Below are 26,408 nucleotides of genomic sequence, written 5' to 3' on the forward strand. Positions count from 1 at the left end.
TCACGACCCGTTTTGGGTCGTGACACTCAATAACAAATTAAAATAGATGGCTCAATGGTAAGACCCCTTGATATTAAGTTACATGCCCTAGGTTTGAATTCTTACAACATCATTTATTTATTTTCCTTTATAGTTTCAGTTTATTTTTACTTTAAAAGACCAGTTCTATTTTTCAAGCATTTTTTATTTTAAAAACGTATCAAAAGTGTGGTTTTAAACCCAAAAAAATTCAAAGGACACATTTCGAAAGACTTATTTACACGTTTATATTTTTATTTTTCTAACCTCCTGAAGAAAAATCCTGGATCCGCCACTGTTCATCGGTCCGATAATATATAAATATGGGATCGGTGGATAAGATTATGATATATCTATGTCCGTTTGTATAAAGAATATATTATGTGCTCTAGTTTTAATTTTGGACGGTAGGGGCACTAATATCCCAAAAATATGACGGAGCACACCCACATATTATTTATGACAATTAAGGGATATATTTGTCATTTTACCCTTAATTAATTAAGCCATTAATTATTAGTTCTTTTAGATTCGTTTTCGTTAAAACCAATAAATTAATTAAATTTTATATACTTTGATATATTCTATGAACATATTCAGATTAAATAAATTCAAAACAAAAGACTATAACTCTATTAGTAGTTGCTATAGCATACACTACACACTAAGAAAAAGCAAAATTTCTTAATTATAGTTAATCTCATGTCATTACCACTAATTATTTATCATTAACATTTATCAACAATTATATAAATATATATTGAAAACTCCGGCATAAATTATTACTGTTCCGGCGATCGGCGAATCACCGGCGACGAAATGCCGCATATTCCTGTGACGATTGCTCATGGGTCCCACATACATGGACCCCACCACCCACCCATTTGAGTATGGCATCATCATAGCACTAATAATAATAATAATAATAATAATAATAATAATAATGATTCAAACTTAAAAGAGAAATTCAAAATTTATATATGTAAAAGAAATTGTAATTTTTTAACGCGGGGGATTCAATTTGGTTATAAAATTAATCGGATATTTCATATTAAATCTTTGAAAATAAAAATTAAAAATATTAAATTGGTTGAGTCAATATGATATTAGGTAATTAAACATCACCATCTATATCAACTGCCACGCAGAAACAAATAAAAAGATAATTAGGTGACTGAATGCCCCTCTCTGAACTAAAAAATAAAACAAAACGTGTTATCACTAGCGATCATTAAATTTAAAAAAGAAGATAATGGAGATATTAAATTAAAATAATATAGATAATGATTAAAAAAGAAAATGTAACAATAGTAAATTTTTATAAAAACTTTACATGATTGATGGATAAAATGACCAAATTAGGATATTCAATTAGATTCAAATGGAGATGGTACACATTTCACTCACTTGATAGTGTGAACCACACACATATAAAAGTTAGCTTTTAATTGATTGCAAAGTGTATTCCACTATCTTCATATATTAATTTTTTTTATTACAAAAAAAAAAAATTAAAAAGAAGAAGCATTACATATATGTTTACTATTAATTAATTTACTTGTCTATATATATGTTTCATTGTCACACTTCTCCTCCTTGAGAAAAACACAAAAATCTCCTCTAAAAACTTTTGAGTTTTTTCTCTCTCACTCCCTTCTTATTTCATCAATTATTTTTTTTCTCCAAAATTTAGAGAGAAAAAAATATGGAGGGGGAATGTAATTGCAATTTTTTTCAAAGATCAAAACCTTATATAGCTATGATTTCTTTACAATTTGGTTATGCAGGAATGAATATTATAACCAAAGTTTCACTTAATAGAGGCATGAGTCATTATGCTCTTGTTGTCTATAGAAATGCCTTTGCTACTTTAGTCATTGCTCCCTTTGCTCTTTTACTTGAAAGGTAAAATTTACTCGCGTTACATGTTGAAATTATACTGATCGTATAAAAAAAATAAAAATTTACGATTTATATTTATCAAAATAACTCTTTTTTTTTTTTGGTTGATAGGAAAATTAGGCCAAAGATGACATTCATGATGTTCTTGCAAATATTTGTATTGAGTCTTCTAGGGCCATTGATTGATCAAAATTTTTACTATGCTGGGCTTAAATTGACATCTCCAACATTTTCATGTGCTATAACCAACATGTTATCTGCTATGACATTCGTCATAGCAGTTCTTTGCAGGTACGTAATATGACTGTGACATTCAGATCAACTTAATTTTTTTTTATAACTTTTTGGAATAGTTAGTAATTATTTTTTTCTTTTCTTTTTTTAGAATGGAGAAGGTGAATTTGAAGAAAATTGGAAGCCAAGCAAAGGTGTTTGGGACTATAGTAACTATGTGTGGTGCCATATTAATGACATTGTATAAAGGCCAAATTGTTAATTTAATTTGGTCAAATCAAATTACTGGAACTTATGATAAAGAGTGGCTAAAAGGCTCAATTCTCCTCATTTTTGCTACACTTGCTTGGGCTTCTTTCTTCATTCTTCAGGTATATATATACGTTAACAGTCAGCTAACGTTTGATCATAGATTTTAACAGTTTTTAAATTTTTCAAATTTTAAATTTCAGAATTTATGATCAAACGAGGGCTAAAACTTTAATTTATTTCTTTTTCATTAATATTCAAGAAATGGTGATTAATTAATATTAAGAGTAATTTTTTAATTTTATACTATACAGGCTATTACAATGAGGAAATATACAGCTCCATTATCTTTAATTGCACTTGTTTGCTTCATGGGAACTTTGCAATCTATGGCTTTAACATTTGTAATGGAACACAATACTTCTGTTTGGGCTATTGGTTTTGACATGAACCTTCTTGCTGCTGCCTATGCTGTAAGTTCTTTTCCTTTTTTACCCTTTTTCTTTTCCACTCGTCGTAAGTTCAGTAGCTGAGTTAGAATTTTCAGTTAAATAAACATAGAATATAAGAAAGTAAAAACACGAAAAAGCTAACAAGATTCAACATGTATATTATATATAAATAAAAAATAATTTTAATCTTATCTATAGTATAATTTTCTAGCAAAGATGATTTCATATAAACGCCTTGCTTGTTTTCTGGCAAAGGTGATACAAGATTTTTCTATACAAAACATATTGAAAATAGTAGAGAAAAAAATAATAACAACCATAAATAGTGTAATAAATAAAGGAAGAGTTCGATAAATAATATTCCCTACGTCCTATCTTATACTTGCACTTGCGTTAACAAATTATATAATTTTATCCTTCTATCCTTATTTAATGTTTACTCAGGTCAGCTTTATAATAAATGATGAATACATTTTAAATATTAATTAACTACTCTAACTGACAAGTATTATGATCCAACTATTTATAAAAAAGAATGACATATAAAATGTAAAGAATGGAATAGTAAACTCGAAAAATAAAACGATAGCAGAATTATTAATATAATACTACTAAAAGAAACTGAACAACATCGATTATCTACTATATATCCTTTTACATTAGTTCTCGATCTTCATCTTTTTTTATTTAGAATCATGTTATCAATAAGCTATAGAACATCATATCCTATCTAATTGCCTCTCGATAACGATAAATAACTTTTTTCACAAAATTTCAGGGGATTGTGTCATCAAGCATAGCATACTATGTACATGGTCAAGTAATGGAGAAAAAAGGACCTGTTTTTGTGACAGCTTTTAGTCCATTCATGATGATCATTGTTGCCATTATGGGCTCTTTCATTCTTGCTGAAAAATTCTATATCGGAGGGTAAGTCTAATATCTTAATCTCGAATCGTCAAGTCAAAAATTTCGTTAAAAATATTTTTAATTTATATATTTTAATATAATTTTTTATAAAGAATGTTCAATTAATCAGCCTAAGTTACTATGCAACTGCCCTCCAACACCCCCCACCCCCACCAATACATTTTATCTTTTTGTGTCAATCGTTTTTTTTCGTATCACAAAACGTTATTTTATTTAGTTATGAATTGTGATTTTTTTAAAATAATAAATATTTAGTTAGATGATTATATGAAAAATCAAACTCGTTTTCTTTTCTTGATATTATATCAACTAATTTTTATTTTATTTTTTTTATTTCAGAATTGTTGGTGCATTGGTGATACTGGTAGGGCTATACTTTGTTCTATGGGGAAAATACAAGGAAAATGAAATTGAAGAATCATCAGTAATTATTGAAGCAGTGAAGGGCATTAATGGAAATAATCAAATGATGATTATAGTAATTAATGATATAGAAATGTCAAAAAATAGTGAAAAAATAATATCAACAGCTCCAGTATTTAGTTTTCCCATGTTAACTAGAGAAGCACCAAAGTCTTAATTTTTAAATTAAATTACATGTAAAAGAATATATGTAGAGCAATTTTGATATTATATATATGTTTAGAGCAATTTACTCTTTTAACCTTGAGAATTTTGTATAAATAACAAATGTTCTCTAATTAGTATTTTTATGTTTTATAATATCTTCTTTTGAAAAAATAATAATTAAGATAATATATACTTAGAAAGTTCTGATATTGTTATTCTCTCCGTTCTAAAATAAACGTCTTTTTTTCAAAAGATAATTTAATTAATTTTTGAAACTAAATTAATCGACTCTATTATTCGTAGCCAATTATTGTACATTTTCCCACTATAGTTGTTATCCTTTGGATGCATTTGTAAATGGAAATTGAAAACTATATAGTATATATCATTATCTTCTCTTATATTATATTATATTATAGAAAAGAAGAAAACGTACGTACATACTTTGTGTGTCTATATAAAGTAAAATTATTATTTAAGTTTGGATTAATTATGATAAGACAAATTTTAGGATGAATAGAACTTAACTAGAAAATATCAGTGTTTCGATTATTTTTATTTCAATTTACAAATAATAACATAACTAGTAAAACTAAATAAATGGAATTTGAATAGAGTATAGTATACTTAAACCTTACTCGTGTATATTGTTGACGCTAGAGAAACTGCAACGTAACTCAAGTAATATATATCAAAACAATTTGAAAACATTCTACAACACTTAATTATAACAACAACAACAACAAAAAAAAACAATAACAATAATAAAATAACAAATAATAATAAAAATTGAAGAACAAATTAAATACTATGACTATAATAAAAGTGAAAAACTTTAATATGGAGATATGAGGTCTTCAAAAAAAAATAGAAGATATAGAAAAAGACTTGTCATAATTAGGGATAAAAAGAGGAGGAAAATGATAGTTTTCATTTGTCCTTAAGGATAGAAAGAGATGTTCATTAAGAACACGTAAAAAAAAAATAATTGAACTTCAGTTATATGTGTTTAGAATTTTAAATCATATAAAATTTTAAATATTATATATTTGATTAAAAATTAATTGGATATATTTATTTATCAAGTCGAATGAATAAATTACAAAGGATTTAAGAAGCTTTTTTTGTTATTGATTTTATTATATATATGAGAAAAATATAGAAAGTGTAAGAGTAATTATTATTTCCATCCACTCCTGGAGAAAATAAAAATAAAAATGGAAAGAAAAAAAAAACTAAAGGAAAAAGATATAGGTCTACTTTTTCTTTTTATTATTCTAGATTAAATTAAACGGTGTTTATTTTTTTTTATTACATAAGTGAGGTCATCAAAAAATAAATTAAAAAAGAGGTAGAAAGAGACGTGGCTTAGGATTAAAAGAGGAAGAAAATGATAGTAGTTTTGTTTGTTTGCATTTTTTTAATTTAATATTTGATATCTGTATTGAAATTCAATAAAAATTTTATATACTTTTGAAATTTGAGATATTTCAATAATGGTAGAGTAATTTTCAAATCATCTAATTACAGTTCATGTTGATTGTTAATTTGTTCTTCTTCAGCACCGTTCCTTTCTCCTTTTAACTTTCTGATTAAAATTACTATGAAATTCTTGGAGAATTTCTAAAAAACAAAATAAAGTTCAACGACTTTCATAACTTTAAAAAGTCATCTTTCTTTTTGAGTTTGTATTCAAATAATAATATCATATAAATTAAAATAATACGTAAAGAATTGATAAAGTTATACGTGACAATATCAATTACACCATTCAACACACAATTGAATTAGATAATTAAAATGCAATACGTAGAGAACCAACAAAGTTATAAATCTTTAACGTAACCATATCAATTACACCATTCGACACACAATTGAATTGGACAATTGGTGTCTTGTGACATTGCCTTTTTGACTGAAAAATAAAATAAAATAACATAAAGTTCTTTTAAAAAAGTAGCAACGTACTTTGTTGTGAATGAAATAACCACTACCTATAAGGATATTAAAACTACTCAAATTAATGACTCAACAATTACAAAGAAAACGTAAAATGGTTATAGGATTAGACAAAAATTATATATTTTTAAGGTAAAATTATTATTTTTTCCATTATAAGTTTATAATTATTGAAAAATCTTAAAACTGATACAATAATATAAGCGTTGATACATTAATCTGATGCACGAGATACATTAATCGTTAAACAAGATACATTATATTTTATACATGATACACTAATCTGATGTACATTTTACGTGATACACTAATCTGATGCACATGATACATTGATCTAATGTGCGAGATACATTAATTTAATGCGCTGATATATTAATCTGATGCGTGAAAATGAGAGATTTGGAGATTTATAAAACTAATAGGGGATAATGATATTAAAAAAACTTAAAAAAGGGATTTCTGTCATTTTTCCTTCAACGTTATTTACTTGTTATTTATAATGAGAAAGTTTTTCATAATAATCATATAAAAGCCTTGAGAGGTTGAAATTATCCAAATTTAAACCCTCGATAGAGAAAAGAAGAACCTCAAAGCAATAATAAAATTATATACGTATAATTACTAGTTTGAGCTATGAAAAAAAATGCTATTTCAACTCCGTCTTGTCAAATCTCTTCTCGTTAGAATAAAAACAAAGTTCTTCTTCTAGCAAAATCACTATTTTGGTCTAAGTATCAAAAAAGTATATTAATTATTAAGTTGAATATAGTTTTAAAAGACATATATAAAATTGACCATGCATGGCTCACGTATGTACTTAAAAAAGAAGGATTTTCCCATCTTCTCAAGAAAACCTTTTAACATTAAAAAAAAAAAATCAAATTATTGAAAAAAACAATTTATGATCTTTGTCACATTATAGGCCATTCATTAATACTCTTTTTTTTTTAAAATTAATTCTCTTGGGCACTCAATGAGTCCTCTTGCATGATTTAATAAAAGAAAATACATTGATTCAAAAGTACACATCATTATGTTTTTTTGAAAGGAAAAAAAATATATTTAAAAAGTGGAATTTTCGAGGAAAAAAATAATTCTTTTAGTTGTTATCGTGTAATTAGAAGATCACCTATGAGATAATGCGAGACAATACTATGTAAAATGGATCATTACAATCCGATCTTTTTTTAGTACTCCGCTAATTATTGGATATACGAAAAATAAAAATTAATAAAGAAGTACATAGGGCACGTTGAATTAAGAAGGACACTTTGATGTAACAAGTAAGTTGTTGTCGACTGTTGTATGAATAAAAGGTCACAAGCTCAAGTTATGTGAAAACAAATTCATATATAATATATGATTATATATCATAAACCCTTGTGATTCGGCTTTACTCAGTTCACCGCTAATTATTAAATACTAAGAAAAAGAATTAAACGAAAACTTTATAAAGAAAAAGTATATAGGGCACATTGAACTAAATGTCCATCTCTTGGTATATGTCAACTTTGATCTTAAAAAAAAAAAGTTTCTTTGGAATAATATATCAATATTTCAAACTTTCGGTACCTAAAAAAACATTTATAAAAGCAAAAGGGTTTATTCAAAGTATGGAGAATAAACGTTTTCAAATTGTCCATTAATGTAAAAATAAATAAATAAAATAATTTACATACAAATAAAAGAAAGATAACGACTTTTATTATTTTGGATGTTTATGTAAAAGTTATTTGGCTTAATACCAATTATTACTTAAAATTTAAACTTTTTTTTTGGGGATCTTAAAAGTGATTTATCTCTTCAATTTGAAAAAGTAAAGATTAAGATTACTATTCTTGATATAATGCACAAATACCCCCTCAATTTATATTCGATATCTTAGAGACACACTTATATTATACTAAGGTCCTATTACCCCTCTGAACTTATTTTATTAATAATTTTCTACCCTTTTCAGCCTACGTGATACTATCTTGTGGGCTCAACGCTGGTTAATTTTTTTTTTCAAGCTAGTGCCACGTAAGCCGGAAAGGGGTAGAAAATTACTTATAAAATAGTTCAGGAGTAATAGAACCTTAGTATAATATAAATGTGTCTCTAAAATTTCGAATATATATTGAGGGGATACTTGTACATTTTCCTATTCTTTAATAAACTCTTTGCTCCCTTTATTTATGCCATATACATTTTGCACTTCACTTTATGAAAAAACATATTAATGAAATATTTCTTTTACTAAATTATTCATCTTATGACTATATAAATCAGTTACCATTACGATACGTATCAATTAATACAAGTGTAATGTATGTAGAAACACCAAACAGATCGTTAAGAATTGTGGTGAAGTGATAAGTATTCTTTTATTCTTAATTAAAATATGTCTTGAGTTTGACTTTTTCTGAATATGAATTCCTCTTTAATAAAGAGTGATATATTTTTAACGTTGTTATCAATTTCACTTGAGAAAAAAAACAAAAATTAAAAATTAAAATAAATTACAACACATAACAAGTTGGAGCCCTTTTGCAACCATAGACACCATATGCATGATGCCTAGTGGCTAGTTGATGAAAGCTAAAATTTATATAGTGAATCAATGTACCCCATAGTACTATGAAAAGAAAAAAAAAATAGAAAGAGTTTTACTTCTATACATCGATCATAGAAAAAAATTACTTTCAATTGAATGTATATAAAGTTATTCTATACAAGTGATTAATAAAAAGATAATTATATGTATTTCTGTTTCTTCGAAAAATAACTTGTAACACTAGTGACATATAACTAAAATATGTCGATGACATAATATTTACCTAAACTAACAATCTATACCAATTATATTATTAAAAAGTAGCAGATTTTTTTTTGAAAAAAAAAAGTATGATCTATATAGGTGTTCCTACCTCTTGGAAATTGTCTTTAAAAATGTAAACATTGGAAACCCAAAGGGTCACCTTTTGTCTTTAAACTCCTCCCTACAAACAAAATCAAAGTTCAAATAATACCCAAAAATAAGAAAAGGAATGACAAATATGTGATTGTTTTCTTCTCATGATTCGGTGTTCAGTATCCGTGTCAGAATATAATTAAATTGAAGTTACACATCATAAAAATAAAGTACGATCTGCCTAATCGAGATGATTTCATTTCAAAGATTCAAATCTGAAATAACTTTGCGTCGATTAGAAAACACATGATTGTCACATTTGATTTCATCATACAAGAAACCTAGTCAAAAGATGAAACTTTTGCAGTGCACTCAAATGTTTTCATCATGTAACTATGTCGACTAAAAAATAAAGTAAACCCACCAATGTTTGTTTAAATAATATTGGCTTTGATATTATAAGGTCATGATGTCCTTTAACATAGTGTTATTCTAGGGTTGCAACATTTGGTTTGTATGATTAGATATCCATATTATATTATGTGGTATTGTTGTGTTCCACTTCATCCTTTTTACCTCCCTTTGGCTTCTTTCTTAATGGGCATTACACAACTTGGGTTTTTCAAGTTCAAACATAGGGGTATTTTAGTCCATGTGATGTTGTTAAAGAATTTAACGTGGATCTAACTCAACTTCAAAAGTTAATTTGTAAGAAAATGATTTTTCAGTTTTATGTAAAAGAACCACTCATGATCTTTTTTTCGTCTGATGTAAGATTCAACAACTGTCATATATAATATTTTGAATATGAAAGTTCAGCATTGATTATAAATAGTAAATTTGACAATTAAAATTTGTAAAAGTCGAAATTCGACATTTGAGGGGTGCTACCTAGGGATACTAATGTTACAATATGTTCGGTCGTTAACTTTAATTCATCTAAATATTCTCATAAGTTTTGTGATCAATTGTCGCCTCACCTAAATAAAAATCTATATAATGTAATTTCAATTGTATATTTAACATACCGTTTAGACTCATGCGCTTTTTAGAATTAAGGATATTCGAGCTTGCTGCTTACAAAGTATATTGTATACCCATACACCTCACAACAAAATCGTGTGATGAAAGTTGGGAAAATGACATTTTTCACATTGATTGATGATGTTATTTGATTCATAATCAGTATTACTCACATCATGAGCTAACTTTTCGTTATGTATTATGCTTAAAATAGATCCAATTATTCACATAGTATTAGAATCAAATTTATTCCGATTCATAAATTATACCAAGATTTGATCGGATATATTGTCTACTTATATGATTTTGAATAATTTAAGTCACTTTCTTGGAATATATGTCATGCATAGGAGGTAATAATTTATTATAAATATGATTTCTCATGGACAAAGCAAAAAGGCCAATTTGGTCATTTAAAACTTTGTGATGTTTTTCACTTTAACGTTGCCCTTCTACTTGCCCATCATGGAAGCACTAGTTCACTAATATATAATTAATTAGTCTAATTAACAAATAATTAGTCATTAAAATAGTTCAAGATATTTATGTACTCCATATTAAACAAAGAATATTAGTAGGCATTAATTAGTGTAAATTGTTCATAAAGTATCATCAACATGTTAAGTCACTTTTTGCGGTTTAACAGTCTAGTTTGAGCACAATTAATTTAAATTTGTATCGGATAGTACTCTTGATGAATTCAAACTAAAATGCTTATTTTCACTTGAACGCTATTGAGATCTTTAGTTACTTACAAAGAGATGATTCTAACTTTCTTTCTCAAATTTCGTTTCAAATTACTCATGAGCTTATCTGAAGATTTGTTATGTGTCACAAATATTTATAACCACTAAAGCACACCACTTCTTTTTTTCTGCGTGTGGAATTCCAAAACTACGGATAAAGGTATTAAATCAGTCTGTACACGGAAAAAGAAACCAAGTCGGGCCCACACCATAAATTCATCTCGTCGAATAATTGGTAATTTTATTATCAATTATTTGGCTAAAACACACAAAATATATTTTTAACATGATACGATATTGTTCACTTTAACCAATCACGTGCAATTTAGTTTCTTCAAAAGTCTCACAACATTAAAATATCATCTACACATTATATGTAGGTTCTTATTCTTTTCCGCTACCAATTTTAGATTTTGTTCATACACCCAACACTACGTATATATCATCAAGTGGATTAATTAAGTGCTTAATCTTTAATTAAGCAATTGTTATCATATCATCAAACACTTAGGCTAAAGTATATATCATCAAAGTTGTGTCCACCTATGTGATCATCACAATTAAGAAGACTACGATTAATTAAGTTGATAATTACGTAATTGATAAATAATGCTTTTTTTTCTGTGTGGATATCCACTAATTAATTAATTAATTGCATCAGCAATTATCAAGATCCAAAAACATGGGAAAAAACACTAGAAAATCACAAATTTATTAAAGGCAAAAAAGCTATATATTCCCCTAATCTTAACACATGTAATTAGCTGAAATTGGTTTGTCCAAAATATCACAAAGATTACCTTTTTTTTAATGTCCATTTAAGTCTCTCATTTTTACCTTACTTTTTTTTTTCACCTTATTAATATTCAGTATCGCTAGAAATTTGATTAATTTAAATTTGTAATGATATAAAAAAGATTACTATAATTTGACCCACGTAAAAAAAATAACATACATAATTCGAGAAATTGGTTAAGTATGCATCTTGCATCTACTCATCGATGATTTGATTCATTATACTAAGTCAGATATTCAATTTAATCCATAAAAATATAAATCGTCGATATATTAATTTTAAATAAATATTTTCATCGTCTTAATAAAAATTCTGACCGTGCCATGAACAAAACCTAATTATTTTGCATAAAATCCAACTTAGCCCATCTTTTATAGCCAATCAGAAAAGTTAATATTTCAAGATTAGGTTAAACAAATAGACAAAAGAAAAAAGAAGGGTACACATTAAGAACAAATTAAAGTAGGGAATATATTACGATCATTTCATTATTAATTAATTAAAATTTCAAATTTAAGTTTTTAAAAAATGAATAAATTTTGGTAAAGATTTTATCCAAAAATTCTAACTTTTTTAAGATAAGGCTCCGATTCGTATCATGCAAATACCTCATTGAGTAGAATATATTCATCAACTGACAAAACGAACTCTCAATTTGATTAGAAGAGCTTAAAATCTCTTTATCTTTTCTTGAATTTTGACCAGCGCGGTTTCTTTTCTTTGCAAATTTTAAATTCATTTAATTTTTTATTATAAATTTAATCGAAAATCTCTAAATAAGTTTGAGGCTCCTATATATGCTTAAGTGCACTTTCCGTTTTTTTTTTAATGAATTTTACGTAGTATAAATTTAAATTATTCAAAAATATCAAATAGCAGTAAAAAAAATGATTTTAAAAAAATGAAAAGATATCTGTTCTTTGACAATGTATAAATTTCATTATTATGGAAGTTGACAAAACTTTAGTCAAATATATAAACATAGGACATGACAAATAATATTATCGAATCTATTATAATCCAAGCACTTTATATGTTGCTTTTTTTAACTTATTGTTGTTCGATTTGTAAAATTTTTCAATACTTTGTTTATTAATTTATTGAAAAAAACACACTATGATCAGGTTTGTTTCCTTTTAGGCTGGCCATGTTCATTAATTATTATTTTTTAAAATAAAATAAAATAATCAGTTAAAAAACATACTATTATTTTAGACAAGATATTAGTGAGGAGATTTCAAATCAATCTCCTTTCTTTGTGGAATTTTGTGATCCACATGCATGCTCTTTAATGAAAGGTACTTTAGTAAACGAATTTAATAAATATATCAATTTATATAAATTAATCGAGTTATATGTATGTGATTAATCGATTTTAACTTTTTTTTCAAGTTCAAAGGGACTTAAAAAGTTATAAGAATAAAACTGTCTTTAGAAAATTAGCGTTGGAGTAATACTAAAGTCCCTTTAGAGAATATTTTATATCCACGTAATTCAAATTAATCGAATTAGTAAGTTCTATTAAAATGGGAATATTAAATTAATTTGGGATATTTTTGGCTATTTTTATATGTTGGGTGAGCAAATCTCTGCATGTGGTACTACTCTATCTTTTCGTTTTAACTTATTTATTCCGTTTTTCATTTTGGATCTGCTTTTTAACAAATATTTTTTTATGTTTTTACTTTTTTTTGTTTTTAACTTTTCACATAACATGTTGAATATCATAATATGAAAGATCATTTTGTTATATTTACATATTTCATCACAGATCTACAGGTGATCCATCTTTTCTCTCCCTTTCGTCATAAGGCGTGGTCATTTACGATCACGAGATTCAAAAGTCATTTTTTTATTTTCTTAGATTTTTAACAACTTTTATTTTTTATTTTCACCCGATATTCAATATTTAGAACACGCATTACATATTCATTCTGAAGTTGACACTCTTAACAAAGACTTTTTCACATGTAAAACTCGAATATAATAGCTCTAATTAAGAATAAAACAGTTCACCATGCCATAAATAATCTATATTAAAAATTATTCTTCATGTTAAAATCAAACAAACAATTAAAATTTTACACACAAATTTTCCAATGGTGTGATTCCCGAGGAATAAAACTAAAGTTAAAAAGGGTATCTAAATATACGTTGAAATTCTGATCCCACGTATAACAATAATTCCACTAGCAATTGTTATATTCATAAACTATATTATATATCATGTAATTAATCAGTTCCAGTCTGTTGGGCGATTTGGAATCCACCCCACTTTATACACGAGTTCTTATTTTATGAAAAAAAAAAAATAACTTAAGAGAATATATAGTTGTTTATATTTAATTAATTAATTTTTTAAAAAATACTTTATTAATATTAAAAGAGAAAAGGTATATATCAATTTATTATTGAAATTTCAGAGATACACTCATACTATACTAATGTTTTATTGTTCCCTGAACTTATTTTATAAATAATTTTCTATCCAGTGGCGGAGCCACATGCAGTGAAGGAGTGTCGACCGACACCCCTTTGCGAAAAATTACGTTGTGTAGCTAGAATTAAAATATTTTTTTATGTATATTTATATTACGTATTGACACTCTTTGACTTCTACACGATTTTATTTATTTATATTTTGACACCCCTTAGACCAAATTCTAGCTCCGCCACTGTTTCTACCCCTTTTCAGTTTACGTGACACTATCTTCTGGGTCCAACTCATGCCGACAATTTTTTCAAACTACCTGATTGATAGTGTCACGTAGGCCGAAAAAGGATAAAATACTTTTATCAAATAAATTTAGAGGATAATAGGACCTTAGTATAATATAAGCGTGTCTCTGAGATTTCCGACATAGATTGAGAGGTACATATGCATTTTTTCATATTAAAATAATACTTTATACTTGGTTAATGTTTCAAAAGTACTTGTGAAAAAAAGTCTCTTTTCGTTTTTCAATTAGAAAAATATATAATTTTTTCCTAATATATAAATAAAATTCTAAAATTTAACCAAACAGATTAATAATATACCATATAAACAGAATAATAATACCTTAATTTGTTTTTATTTTATTTATGGACGGACGATATTTGATCAGATTTAAGATTGAATTCTTAGGGTGTTACTGTAGATTTAAAAAAGTGCACTAAACAAGGTATTAATCATAATAAACAAAATTAATGTACTTTTTTATGCATCGTACCAAATGTCTTATAAGTAGATTTAAATTTTGATTAAAGGCGAGATTTAAATTTTACGTTAGCACTAAAAAAAGCAAGTTGTAATAATAATAATAACTCTAATAATACTTTATCCCTTCTTATTTAGAACTAATTTTCTAACTAAATTTAGCATGCAATGAGTAATTAATCTTTAATTAGATTTGACTTGATGGAGTAACTACACCATTAGTATATATAACCTCAATGATTTTATTTAATTTGCAAAAATAATCTGTCAATTAGTGACATAAATCTATAAATTTTATTTTATATTAAAATACAAGAAAAAACAAATCAGAATATTTAATTTTTGTGCAAATTACACTGACATGTGAGTATGAGATTCTCACACGCATGAAATTCTTACGTAAGTAATATTTTCACTACTACTAATAAATATAGCTTAATACATTATCGATTTCTTTTGAATTTGTCAGAATATTTTATTTAGATACTTAAAAAATTTAATTGTGTGTGTACTCTCTTTCACTTGTTAAGTAGTTAAGTTAACTGTATAGAACATGTTGTTCTATTTAATTATATATATTAACTCAATCGGTTAAAATCCTGCGACATATCTGATATAGTTAATACAATAAATGAAACAAAATACGCACAAAATAAAAATTTGAATTGATGAAACCGTCTAATTGAAACACTTTGTTAAGAATTAAGGTGTTCAATGATTGAAGCCAAACTTGAGTCGAATCATGTCTATATGAAATATTCTGACAAATTTAAGATGCTCGCGAGTTGGTATAGATCCCCTGATTAGCTTTTGGCCCTTTAGTATATAAATATATGTGAAATTCTCTTTTTTTCACTAGAAAAAAAAAACACAAATTCCCAATCTTCATTATTTTTTCCTCTAAATTTCATTTTATCACTTCAAAAAATGGACGGAAATATTAAAGGAAAATGCAATTGTAATTTTTTTCAAAGATCAAAACCTTATATAGCTATGATTTCTTTACAATTTGGTTATGCAGGAATGAATATTATAACCAAAGTTTCACTTAATAAAGGCATGAGTCATTATGTTCTTGTTGTCTATAGAAATGCCTTTGCTACTTTAGTCATTGCTCCTTTTGCTCTCATCCTTGAAAGGTAAAATTTTTTACTCGATCGCGATAAAATATTATCAGTATATTTTAACCTATAATAACACATATGTTAGAGATTTACTTGTAATTACCTGATATCATAATTTTATTTTTTTTTTGTATATAGAAAAATCAGGCCAAAGATGACATTAATGATGTTCTTACAAATATTTGTATTAAGTCTTCTAGGGTAAGTTTTTTTTTTTTTTTTAAATTTCTATAAATCTTTTTTTTTCTCTTTCTTCACATATTTGACATAAATTTAATTTAAACAGGCCGGTAATTGATCAAAATTTTTACTATGCTGGACTTAAACTCACTTCACCAACATTTTCATGTGCTATGAGTAACATGCTACCTGCTATGATATTTGTTATGGCAGTCCTTTGTAGGTAATTTTTTTAATCGTGACGTTCGAATCAATTTATTTTTTTATTATTAAATATGATTATATTTTTTGTTTTAGGATGGAGAAAGTGGACATAAAGAAAATTAGATGTCAAGCAAAAGTATTGGGAACTATAGTAACTATGGGTGGTGCCATGTTAATGACATTATACAAAGGCCATGTTGTTAATTTAATTTGGTCAAATAATATAAATCCTAATGTTACTCAAATTACTAATGAAAATTATGATAAAGATTGGGTAAAAGGGTCAATTCTCCTCATATTTGCAACTTTTGCTTGGGCTTCTTTCTTTATTCTTCAGGTATGTAATCGTTACGTAACATAAGATTCATAAGTCTTCTGTTCATTTTTTTCATTTGTTTTATTACTAAACGGTGATACTTTTTTTATATTTTGATTTGTTACAGTATATAATAATGAGAAAATATACCGCTCCAATTTCTCTGACCGCGCTCGTTTGCTTTATGGGAACGTTGCAATCGATCGCGGTAACATTTGTAATGGAACACAAAAATTCGATTTGGACTATCGGTTTCGATATGAATTTTTTAGCTGTTGCCTATGCTGTAAGTTTTTTTTTTTTTTAACTTTTCTACCCTTAAAAGAATTATTAATTAATTTTGTATATTAAATATAATTACAGGGAATTATGTCATCAAGTTTAGCATATTATGTACAAGGACTTGTAATGGAGAAAATAGGACCAGTTTTTGTGACAGCATTTAGTCCATTAATGATGATTATTGTTGCAATTATGGGATTTTTTATTCTTGATGAAAAAATATATATTGGAGGGTAATTCTTATTTTTTTTTAAAAAATAATTTCTATATTTTATTTTTCTGTTTTTATCTATTGTTAAACTAATTTCTTTTTCTTTTGGTTTCAGAATTATTGGTGCAGTGCTAATAGTGGCAGGGCTATATTCTGTTTTATGGGGAAAATACAAGGAGTACAAAGAAAAGGAAATTGAAGAATTAATAATTCATGAACAAGTGAAGGGTATTAATGGAAATAATAAAATGATAAGTCTTGAAAATATTAATAATGATATAGAATTGCAAAAAAATTATGAAAATAAAATCCCAATTCCAGAAATAGCTGTTAGTGTATCAAAATTTTAATTTTTTTTGTTTAGGAATTAAAAGCCAAAAAAAAATGAAGAAGGGTATTTTTGACTTTTTCTATGTTCTTTTTTCTATTTTTGTGGAGGTATTTTGAGTTTCTAATAATAAAAAAAATATTTAGGTGTCTTGGCAAATTAAAAAGGATTTATGTAACTTTTTGGGGTAAGCATATTAATAATTATAATATGTTTAAGGCATATTTTACATGTTCATTTGAAATATTAATTAACTTGATTAGTAGAGAGTTTATTAAAAATAGTCTTCTAATCTAATTAGTATAAAGTAGATATAAACGTACAAATCAACCTCCTCAGATTTTATTTATAATTTATATATATGGAGTATGTTGTTGGTGTTATTATTGTTTATATTATACTCTCTTTGCTTTAATTTATGTAATATTTTTTTTATTTCGAAATAAAAATAAGTCTATTTTTAAATGTAAATTTTTTATACAAATATTTGAAGTGTTAATTATTGTGACTTATATTACTTTTTATACAATTTAGAAATATATAAGTTTCATTTTAAAAAATTGAAGATTGTATATACAAATTTCTAATCAAACAAAAATAATTTTAACTCTCAAAAAAATAAAAAGTGTCACATAAATCGTAATCGAAAAAATATTTGTGAAGACCTTTTTGTTGGACAATGTTGAAATATAACATGGCCATGTTCCTCTTTTATTGTGAAAAATAATTTATGTGTTGCCAATTTATTACTCACATCTGATTCATATCCCACTCAGCTAGTGGCTGACTTTATAATATTATGTCGACCATTTAATACTATATAATAATATTTCCTTCGTCCAGAATTATTTGTTATATTGTGTTTATCAAAAGTTAATTTGAATCAATTTTTTAAAGGTAAATTGGATCACATTAATATGATATTTTAAACAAAAGAATTAGATATTTTAATTATATGAAAAGTACTATAAATATCAATTTTTTACATATTAATATGATGATAAAATACATCTTAAAATATTAATCAAAATTTTTATAATTTTAACTCTAAAAATGAAAACTACGACATATAATACCAGACGGAGGAAGTAATAATTTCTTTTTTCTTAGAAAACCTTAATATGATTGTTTATGCATTTAAATTATCTGAACCAACAAAAAAATTATTGAAATAAAGATGGTCTAGTAGTAATTAATAGCACAGTTCGAAATGTGTAATTTAGGCGCATGTCATAAATTTAAATTTTATTAGAGTATTAAGTGATTAGTATTATCTCACCTTAATCATAGGTCTCGTCGCTAGGGTTCGAATACCAACTATAAAGTTGTCTTTGTTTGCTAAAAAGCACTTTACTCCAATGATAAAAAATTTGACGTAAATTCAGATTTAATCAAGCTTTAATATAAATATTAAACTTCAATTTGTTTTGTGGACTCAATTGGTGTAAATCAAACGGGGACATGATTAGTAGATCCTTCATTTTTAATTCGAGATCTTGGGTTCAAGCATTGCTATGTATCGAGTCGTTCTTGTTAAGGAATGGTTTACCTTTCGATAAGAGACTTCTTGATACAATTTCATACTTAAACAAATCTCGGTACAAATATCAAACATCAAGTGATATTTGAAGAAAATTAATCAAAATGTTATTGGAAGAGGAAGAAGGATTTACTCATGATTTATATATCTTCAAAGTGAATTTTTCAATGTGAATCCATATTTAATCGGACATCAACGAAGATACCGAATACCGGTTGGCAAAAACTATACATGTACACAATGTGTGAATATTCACAGAATAATTTGCTTCTTTACTGGATTCTTTTCCCATGATTCATCTTAATCTGATTAAGAATTTTTAAAAAGTTAATGTCTCATGATAATTAATTTCTAATTTAAAATTAAATGGAAACAAATGCTAGAATTTTCATAATGAAAGAATCTCTATATATTTTATGCCAACATATATATCTTCCTTTTACATTACAATCAAAATGGTACATTTACTTATGTCACGACCCAAAATGAGCCGCGAGTGGCACCCACACTTATCCTACTATGTGAGCGAACCAATCAATCTAAACCCCAACATTTCAAACATAATAAACAGAAAAATAAGGCGGAAGACTTAAAATTCATTAACGAAATCAATAATTAATTTCTAAAACTCAAAACTTATCATTATCCCCAAAATCTGGAAGTCATCATCACAAGAACATCTATCCTCAAATTACTAAGTCTAAGAGTATCTAAGAAGCTAAAATAACTAAACAGATAGTCCATGCCAAAACTTCAAGGCATCAAGACGTGAAGAAGAAGATCCAGTCCAAGCTAGAAACAATAGCTCACCCTGAAATCTGACGTGATGAAGACTGGCTAGAGTTGCGGTTGAGTTGAAGACGACGGTACGTTTGCTGCACTCCACAATTAACAAAAAGAAAACATACAAGTAGGGGGTCAGTACAAAACACGAGTACTGAGTAGATATCATCGGCCAACTCAAAATAGAAAGCAATATATATCAGATAATATCATAAAATCAACTACAATACTCAACAGGTAGCAACAACAAGTACATAATAACGCCAAGTACACCCATGAGGACACAAGCCTTCACACCATACTCATTTGGAAAATGGATTCATTAAATTGAGTATATTATCATCATTCAAGATTCATTCTTTTTACTATCCTGGTCTCGGAACGTGACACTTCGATCCCCTAATACTACGTTTCGGTTCGTGACACCCGATCCATTAATACTACGTGTCGGTTCGTGACACCCGATCCATTAATACTATGTGTCGGTTCGTGACACCCGATCCATTAATACTACGTGTCGGTTCGTGACACCCGATCCATTAATACTATGTGTCGGTTCGTGACACCCGATCCATTAATACTACGTGTCGGTTCGTGACACCCGATCCATTAATACTACGTGTCGGTTCGTGACACCCGATCCCCTAACCTCATTCTTTTAGTTGATCAAGCCTTCTTTTATACCAAGGCATCATCATTAACAAAGAGGTTTTTAAGGTTTAAGATTCAACAGCCTCATCATGCTTAATTTATCACAATACATAATCACAATCATACAAGCACACAATTAAGCATATAGAAGACTTTACAATACTACCCAACACATATCATTCGCTATTAGGAGTTTACTATGAAATAGCATAAAAACCATAACCTACCTCCACCGAAGAATTCGCGATCAAGCAAGCTATCCCCCAAAACCTTTGCTTTCCTCTTCGTTTCTCTCTTCTCTCGATCGTTCTCCCTCTCTTTCTCTTTTTCTGATTTTTCCTTATTCAAACTCTTTTTCTTTTACTCTAATTACCATATAATTAAGTAAAAAAGGTGACCAAAATAATCCACTAATTAATTCAAGGTTATCTCCTTTAATCTCCAAGTAATTGAATTATTAACATTCAACCACTAACTTTATAATTATAAGCAGGAATAGTCCAAAACGCCCCTTAAAACATTTACAGAAATCTGACCCAGTCAGGGTTACGCAGCCTGTGACGGCCCGTCGTGCCTGCGACGGTCCGTCCTGCTGCTTCCGTCACAAAGTTCAGAGAGTCAATTTTATTTAAGACTCTGTGACGGTCCGTCGTGCCTAGGACGGTCCGTCCTGCCATGTCGTCGCGAAGTTCAGAGAGTTGTTCTCAGTACCCAAATTTCCAGAATCTAAGTGTTTTGGAACGAGACCCCCTCGACGGTCCGTCGTGGGATCCGTCGACCCAGACAGTTATTATCAGAATAAACCCTACTGCTCAAAACGACCAAACGGGTCATTACAACTTATGTCATGAATTGTGTTAGAGAATCAAAGGAATTGTTAAAGCTTGACACATGTTAAGAACGTTGATAAAAATATTATCGATGGTGATTAATATATCATTCAAAATTCAATAACTTTTTTAATAGGGACGGAATCAGAATATCTCATATTAAATTTTTTTTTAGTAAAGGCGAAATCAGAGTATCTCTCATTAATTCTAATGTGAATGGCTCATTTTATTTTGGATGAGTTCATCAAAATTTAATTCACCACACTTAGCATAGAATCTAATCCCTAAATAAATACATAAAATGATGAGGAAAAAAAAGGAATCTTAAAGAAAATAGGCTTATCCATTTAATTACACATGTTATTAAATATATATATATATATATATATATATATATATATATATATATATATATATATATTATTTTATAGAGTATATTTCTCATGTCATATAATTGAATTTTCTTCCAAACTTGAAAACATAATATTCTATGAAACATCACTTGTAAAGGAATATAGAAAAATGCATGTGGCTGATAAAAAAAAATGGATCATAGAATATATCCCAAACATATTAATGCATTCATGAAAAATCACATATCAATATATTCACATTAGAAACTATATATCAAATTCAAATTAATTTTAAAAGTATTTTAGAGTTGTTTTAATCTAACAAATGATATAAATAAAAATAAATAATTTGACGAAATGAGTATGAAGAAGCGAAAGTCTATTTCCCATTTGGAAACACATACATAACAAAGAGATGAGTATGTTTTAATAATTATAAATATTTCATTGATGTGAGATCGAGATACACTAATCTTCGAATAAACTGAAAAGTTGATGAATTATATTCATATGAAACTTCATTGGATATTATTGTGTGCACAAGTCTATTCCCTCGTTGATGGTCGAAAAACGTATATATCAATTAAGATATGATGATGAATATTTTTATTAATATGAAATCTCTTTTAAAAAATCGCGTAAACTCTGATAAAAAACAAATCATATCACTTATTTTTTCTAACAATTTTATGTATTTATCCACTCAAAACTTGATTGCTCAATGATTACATTGTCATTTTCTGTCTATTTCCAAGTTGAAGGATTTGTCATCAAAATTCACAACACTACTTAGAGATTTGTATATTTATTCAACTTGATGTATATATGTTGCAATTATTAATTAATCCACTAACAAAAGATCTCTTAATGAAGTCATCCATATCTTTCAATCATTACACTTTACTCTATTTGTTATAATAATTATATTAATAATAAACAAATACAAAGGTTATATATGTTGCAAAAGGGTTGCCATTATTTCTTGACATTTTGAGCTTTATTTAGAAACTTTTCTTATATTAATTGGTATTTGGCTACTAGTTGCTTGTAAAAAGTTTAATTTTTTTACATATAAAAATGATTAGTATTTGGATTATTCAATAAAATGTTGTTATAAAATTTACCCTGGAAATAAGTAGATGAAGCTGATAAGTGCAAAACACAGTACTTGCAAGTGTACTAGACAAAACATAGTAATATATAATTTACTTTCCAATATTTTGGCCCATGAAACATATTAAGAAATTAACTTTTTCTTTTTTAAAAAAAAGTTATATATATCGTCGGTCGGTGTAAAGAATTTCATATTATCTAATGATTTTTGGTTTAGGGTTTAATATTTTGGGTTTTGAGAGAGCTTTCTTGTTGATATCATTTTAGTGCCCTAAATCCCGATAATGTAAAAAATTATTTATATTAACAGTGTATATAACTTATATTTTTTAAAATTATTTAAAGGATAATTTCAAATTCGGGATAAAAAAAAGATATATAAATATTTTATTATTTTAAATATTTGACACATTTTATTCGGTGTATACCTAAATTTTTCGAAATCCCAAAGTGTACCACTTAGACAGACACTAATTAAGATAGAACCACCTGAATTTGTTTTTCCTATATTTATACAAACTGAAAAATGGATAGGGTTTTGTGGTGGATATTATTTGATCTTATATCCCAATAAAATAATTTATTTAACACACAAAAGAAAAAGAAACTATTAAATGGGCAACTAGTAATAAAGATATCCACTTGAATTTTCTAAAAAATTTATTGGAGACAAAAGGACAAATTTAACTGGATAAGGCCTAGAGCATACAACTCCACTTTATTAATTAATTTCCATAATTAATAATATATGATTATACTATATGGTTAATCTGCATGGAAGGCACTACTAAAGATTTAATTAGTGGGCACATAATCATATGATATGATTATGCAATTTCGATTCTCCACATAACTTTGCCATCAATATTCAATAGTCTATTTAGCGAGGAGTCAGAATTTTAATTAAGAAATTTAAAAATTAAAAAAAAATGCAAGAAAAAGTTAAAATTTCAATACTTATATATACATAGAAAATAAATTTTAACCTGATATGCACTGTTAATTTTTGTTGACGAATCTCCTTACCCCTGCCTAGCTTCGTCTTTGTTTCTATTTGCCTTCAATCTAGTTTGTTTTAGGCCGCCAAGTTAGCACAAAAGATCGATTTGATCAATCACGAGTCAAATTCGCTATCGTATTACACACGTTTCACCTACTCGTTTGAATCGAACTTACTTATTTATTTAGTTTGGAAATTCAATACGTTATTCATTCTCATGCTATATAGTATCCGAATTTATTTATTTTTTCAATAGATACATAGGTATTGAGTCACATATATAAAAGAAAAAAAGTGAAATTAAAAAAATATAATTAAAAATTGAAGCAAGTATATTTTGAGAAGAAAATATACTCAATGATTAAAGTAGGCTAAAATATCAACTTACATAAATACAAATGTCCCAATAAAAAGACATAAGAAAAAGAGAGGATATTACATCAGCAAAAAAAAGGTAACTCCATTTTCATAATACAATAATTTTAATAATATTTCTATGATGATGTCAACTAAAACATTATCATTAATTATTTGAAAAAAAATCAAGCAAATATAATTTGATCAAGTGTTTGTAATGATTAATGTTGAAGTATAGTAAAGTTTCATACATCATTAAATAACAGTTGCAACCATTTGATAATGTTTTTCTATGGATAAGAATTGACAAAACATATTGAGTCCTTTTGGAGACAAAATTACATCATATTAATATGAGAAATAGCGATTTTCATCTTTGTATTATTATATGAATTCAGTTTTAATTTTTGTGTTATTTGAAATTGAAAATAATGTGAGTAATTGGTTTTAATGAAAATTTAAAATTTGAGCATGATTCAGAATTTAAATTTGATAAATTATTATATTCGTGGTATTTTTTGAGTTATATATATGATTTTGGGGGTGGTTGGGGGGGGGGGTGCTTTGTCTCTAACTTTTATGCTAAAATGTGTTGGATTTGCAATAAAGCCAAAATGAAATGCAACATTAGACATTACAAGAGAGTGATATATCCAATCACATATTCCACTTTCTATTTTATACTATTTTCTTGAATTATTGGGGGGTTGTTTTGATTTTGTTTATAATTTATTTACTAGAAAATAAAGAGTTTTCGAAGTTGTAATTGAGGATTATTAGTGTCACATGTTCAAAAATTATTGAGAAAAAGTTTATTGTTAAAATTCGTAAAACACTGCACTATCATGATACATTATTATAGATTTTTCAGTTATTTAAATTTGAAATATACGATGGTATTATAGTGTTTACGAATCAAACAATGGCTATTTTTTAAGTAAATATTTCGACACGAACCATTTTCAAACATCTATTTGGAAAGTGGCTATTATGTGCAATTTTATATCGAAAAGTCTAAGATTATTTTACATCAATTTCATAGTGTAAGATCTAATTACATCTTATTCCTACTCTTTTCAAATTACAAAAACCTCCTAAATTTTGGTGAAACTCGGATACATTCCAAAATGATCCAATACATCACATCTCAGTTTCGGATACATCCTTCAACGTCTTGATACATACATCTCTCAATGTCATTATACATTACGTGAAGTAATGTATCCAACCGATATTGTCGCGTAGATGTATTCGATTGATACATTACATAAATAACATACCGATACGTTGTGTACGTCCTAATATATCACGTAAAGTGATGTATCGGAGAAATGTCTGTTGAGTAGAAGAAAAAGGAAATGAAGAGCTTTATGTAATGCTTATCCTGTAATGGGCCTTTCAAAGCCCAAAATCAATGGGCCATTGGATCATTCTTACATTTGACGTTCGTTAGCCCATTAAATTTGGCCCGAATTGCAAGTCCAATATACTGGGTCGAACCCAAATGATCCATGGGTCAGCTCGGTTCGACGATCTAAATAAACGTTCCAAATATGACTTATTTATGAGAGTATAACGAAAAATATGACACTTTTCATTTCGAAATTGTCTACTATGTGACTTTTGAAAAATCTAACTTTGAATTTAGTATCTCAAGCTTAGCTTCGATAAACCAAATTTTAATGCATATGTTTATAAATATTTAAAAATTCATGTTCGTGTATTCAAATTGATTTTGAAACGACTAAATTTATAATTTACAAATATTAGGATTTTTTGTTGTACTTTTTTGCATCAATAATAATAATCGTAATAAATGAATTTTATGTTTCATTGTGCTTTACATTCGTGTATAAATTATATACTAATCTTTTTTCCTCTAAATTTTATGGAGAATCAAATTACATTTTTATGTTTGTAATATACTTTAAAGTATGATGGTGTTATTATATGCAAATTATATTGCGTGATTTTACGAAAATAACTAAGCTGACATATCAAAATTCATAATTGGTACATTAAAGTATTTCATCGTATCGTGATAATTTTTGTGATGATGTTTGCGAATTTTAATATATCACGTTCACGCATAGAATGAGCAATACGTAATGTCATCCATTGTGATGTTTGAGGATGCTAATATACTACGTTTACGAACAGAACAA

The 26,408-nt window shown here is 27.1% G+C and overlaps 2 protein-coding genes across 2 annotated transcripts; both read left to right on the top strand.

Annotated features, from left to right (window-relative positions):
• The first annotated feature begins 1,578 nt into the window (after positions 1-1,578).
• LOC101249776 (WAT1-related protein At5g07050) lies at positions 1,579-4,449 on the top strand. The gene is made up of 6 exons (XM_004249278.5): positions 1,579-1,923; positions 2,032-2,211; positions 2,306-2,525; positions 2,718-2,876; positions 3,634-3,785; positions 4,125-4,449. Exons 1-6 carry the CDS (start codon positions 1,724-1,726, stop codon positions 4,363-4,365), a joined length of 1,152 nt encoding a protein of 383 aa, XP_004249326.2. The 5' UTR covers positions 1,579-1,723; the 3' UTR covers positions 4,366-4,449.
• An 11,367-nt stretch (positions 4,450-15,816) lies between these two features.
• Positions 15,817-17,837, top strand: LOC101250065 (WAT1-related protein At5g07050-like). Its single transcript, XM_004249279.5, has 7 exons — positions 15,817-16,110; positions 16,234-16,296; positions 16,382-16,498; positions 16,573-16,816; positions 16,923-17,081; positions 17,159-17,310; positions 17,404-17,837. The coding sequence occupies exons 1-7, from the start codon at positions 15,899-15,901 to the stop codon at positions 17,636-17,638; spliced, it is 1,182 nt and encodes a 393-aa protein (XP_004249327.1). The 5' UTR covers positions 15,817-15,898; the 3' UTR covers positions 17,639-17,837.
• Positions 17,838-26,408: the final 8,571 nt, after the last annotated feature.

The sequence above is a fragment of the Solanum lycopersicum genome, chromosome 10, assembly GCF_036512215.1.
Source record: "Solanum lycopersicum chromosome 10, SLM_r2.1".
NCBI lineage: Eukaryota > Viridiplantae > Streptophyta > Magnoliopsida > Solanales > Solanaceae > Solanum > Solanum lycopersicum.

What these genes read in the sequence shown, in the direction of transcription:
- LOC101249776 (XM_004249278.5), top strand. Translation starts at nt 1,724, where the DNA reads ATGGAGGGGGAATGTAATTGCAATTTTTTTCAAAGATCAAAACCTTAT. An exon ending in GTCATAGCAGTTCTTTGCAG is followed by an intron (nt 2,212 to 2,305) that starts GTACGTAATATG and finishes TTCTTTTTTTAG; the next exon opens with AATGGAGAAGGTGAATTTGA. An exon ending in CTTCTTTCTTCATTCTTCAG is followed by an intron (nt 2,526 to 2,717) that starts GTATATATATAC and finishes TATACTATACAG; the next exon opens with GCTATTACAATGAGGAAATA.
- LOC101250065 (XM_004249279.5), top strand. Translation starts at nt 15,899, where the DNA reads ATGGACGGAAATATTAAAGGAAAATGCAATTGTAATTTTTTTCAAAGA. An exon ending in TTTTAGCTGTTGCCTATGCT is followed by an intron (nt 17,082 to 17,158) that starts GTAAGTTTTTTT and finishes ATATAATTACAG; the next exon opens with GGAATTATGTCATCAAGTTT. An exon ending in GAAAAAATATATATTGGAGG is followed by an intron (nt 17,311 to 17,403) that starts GTAATTCTTATT and finishes TTTTGGTTTCAG; the next exon opens with AATTATTGGTGCAGTGCTAA.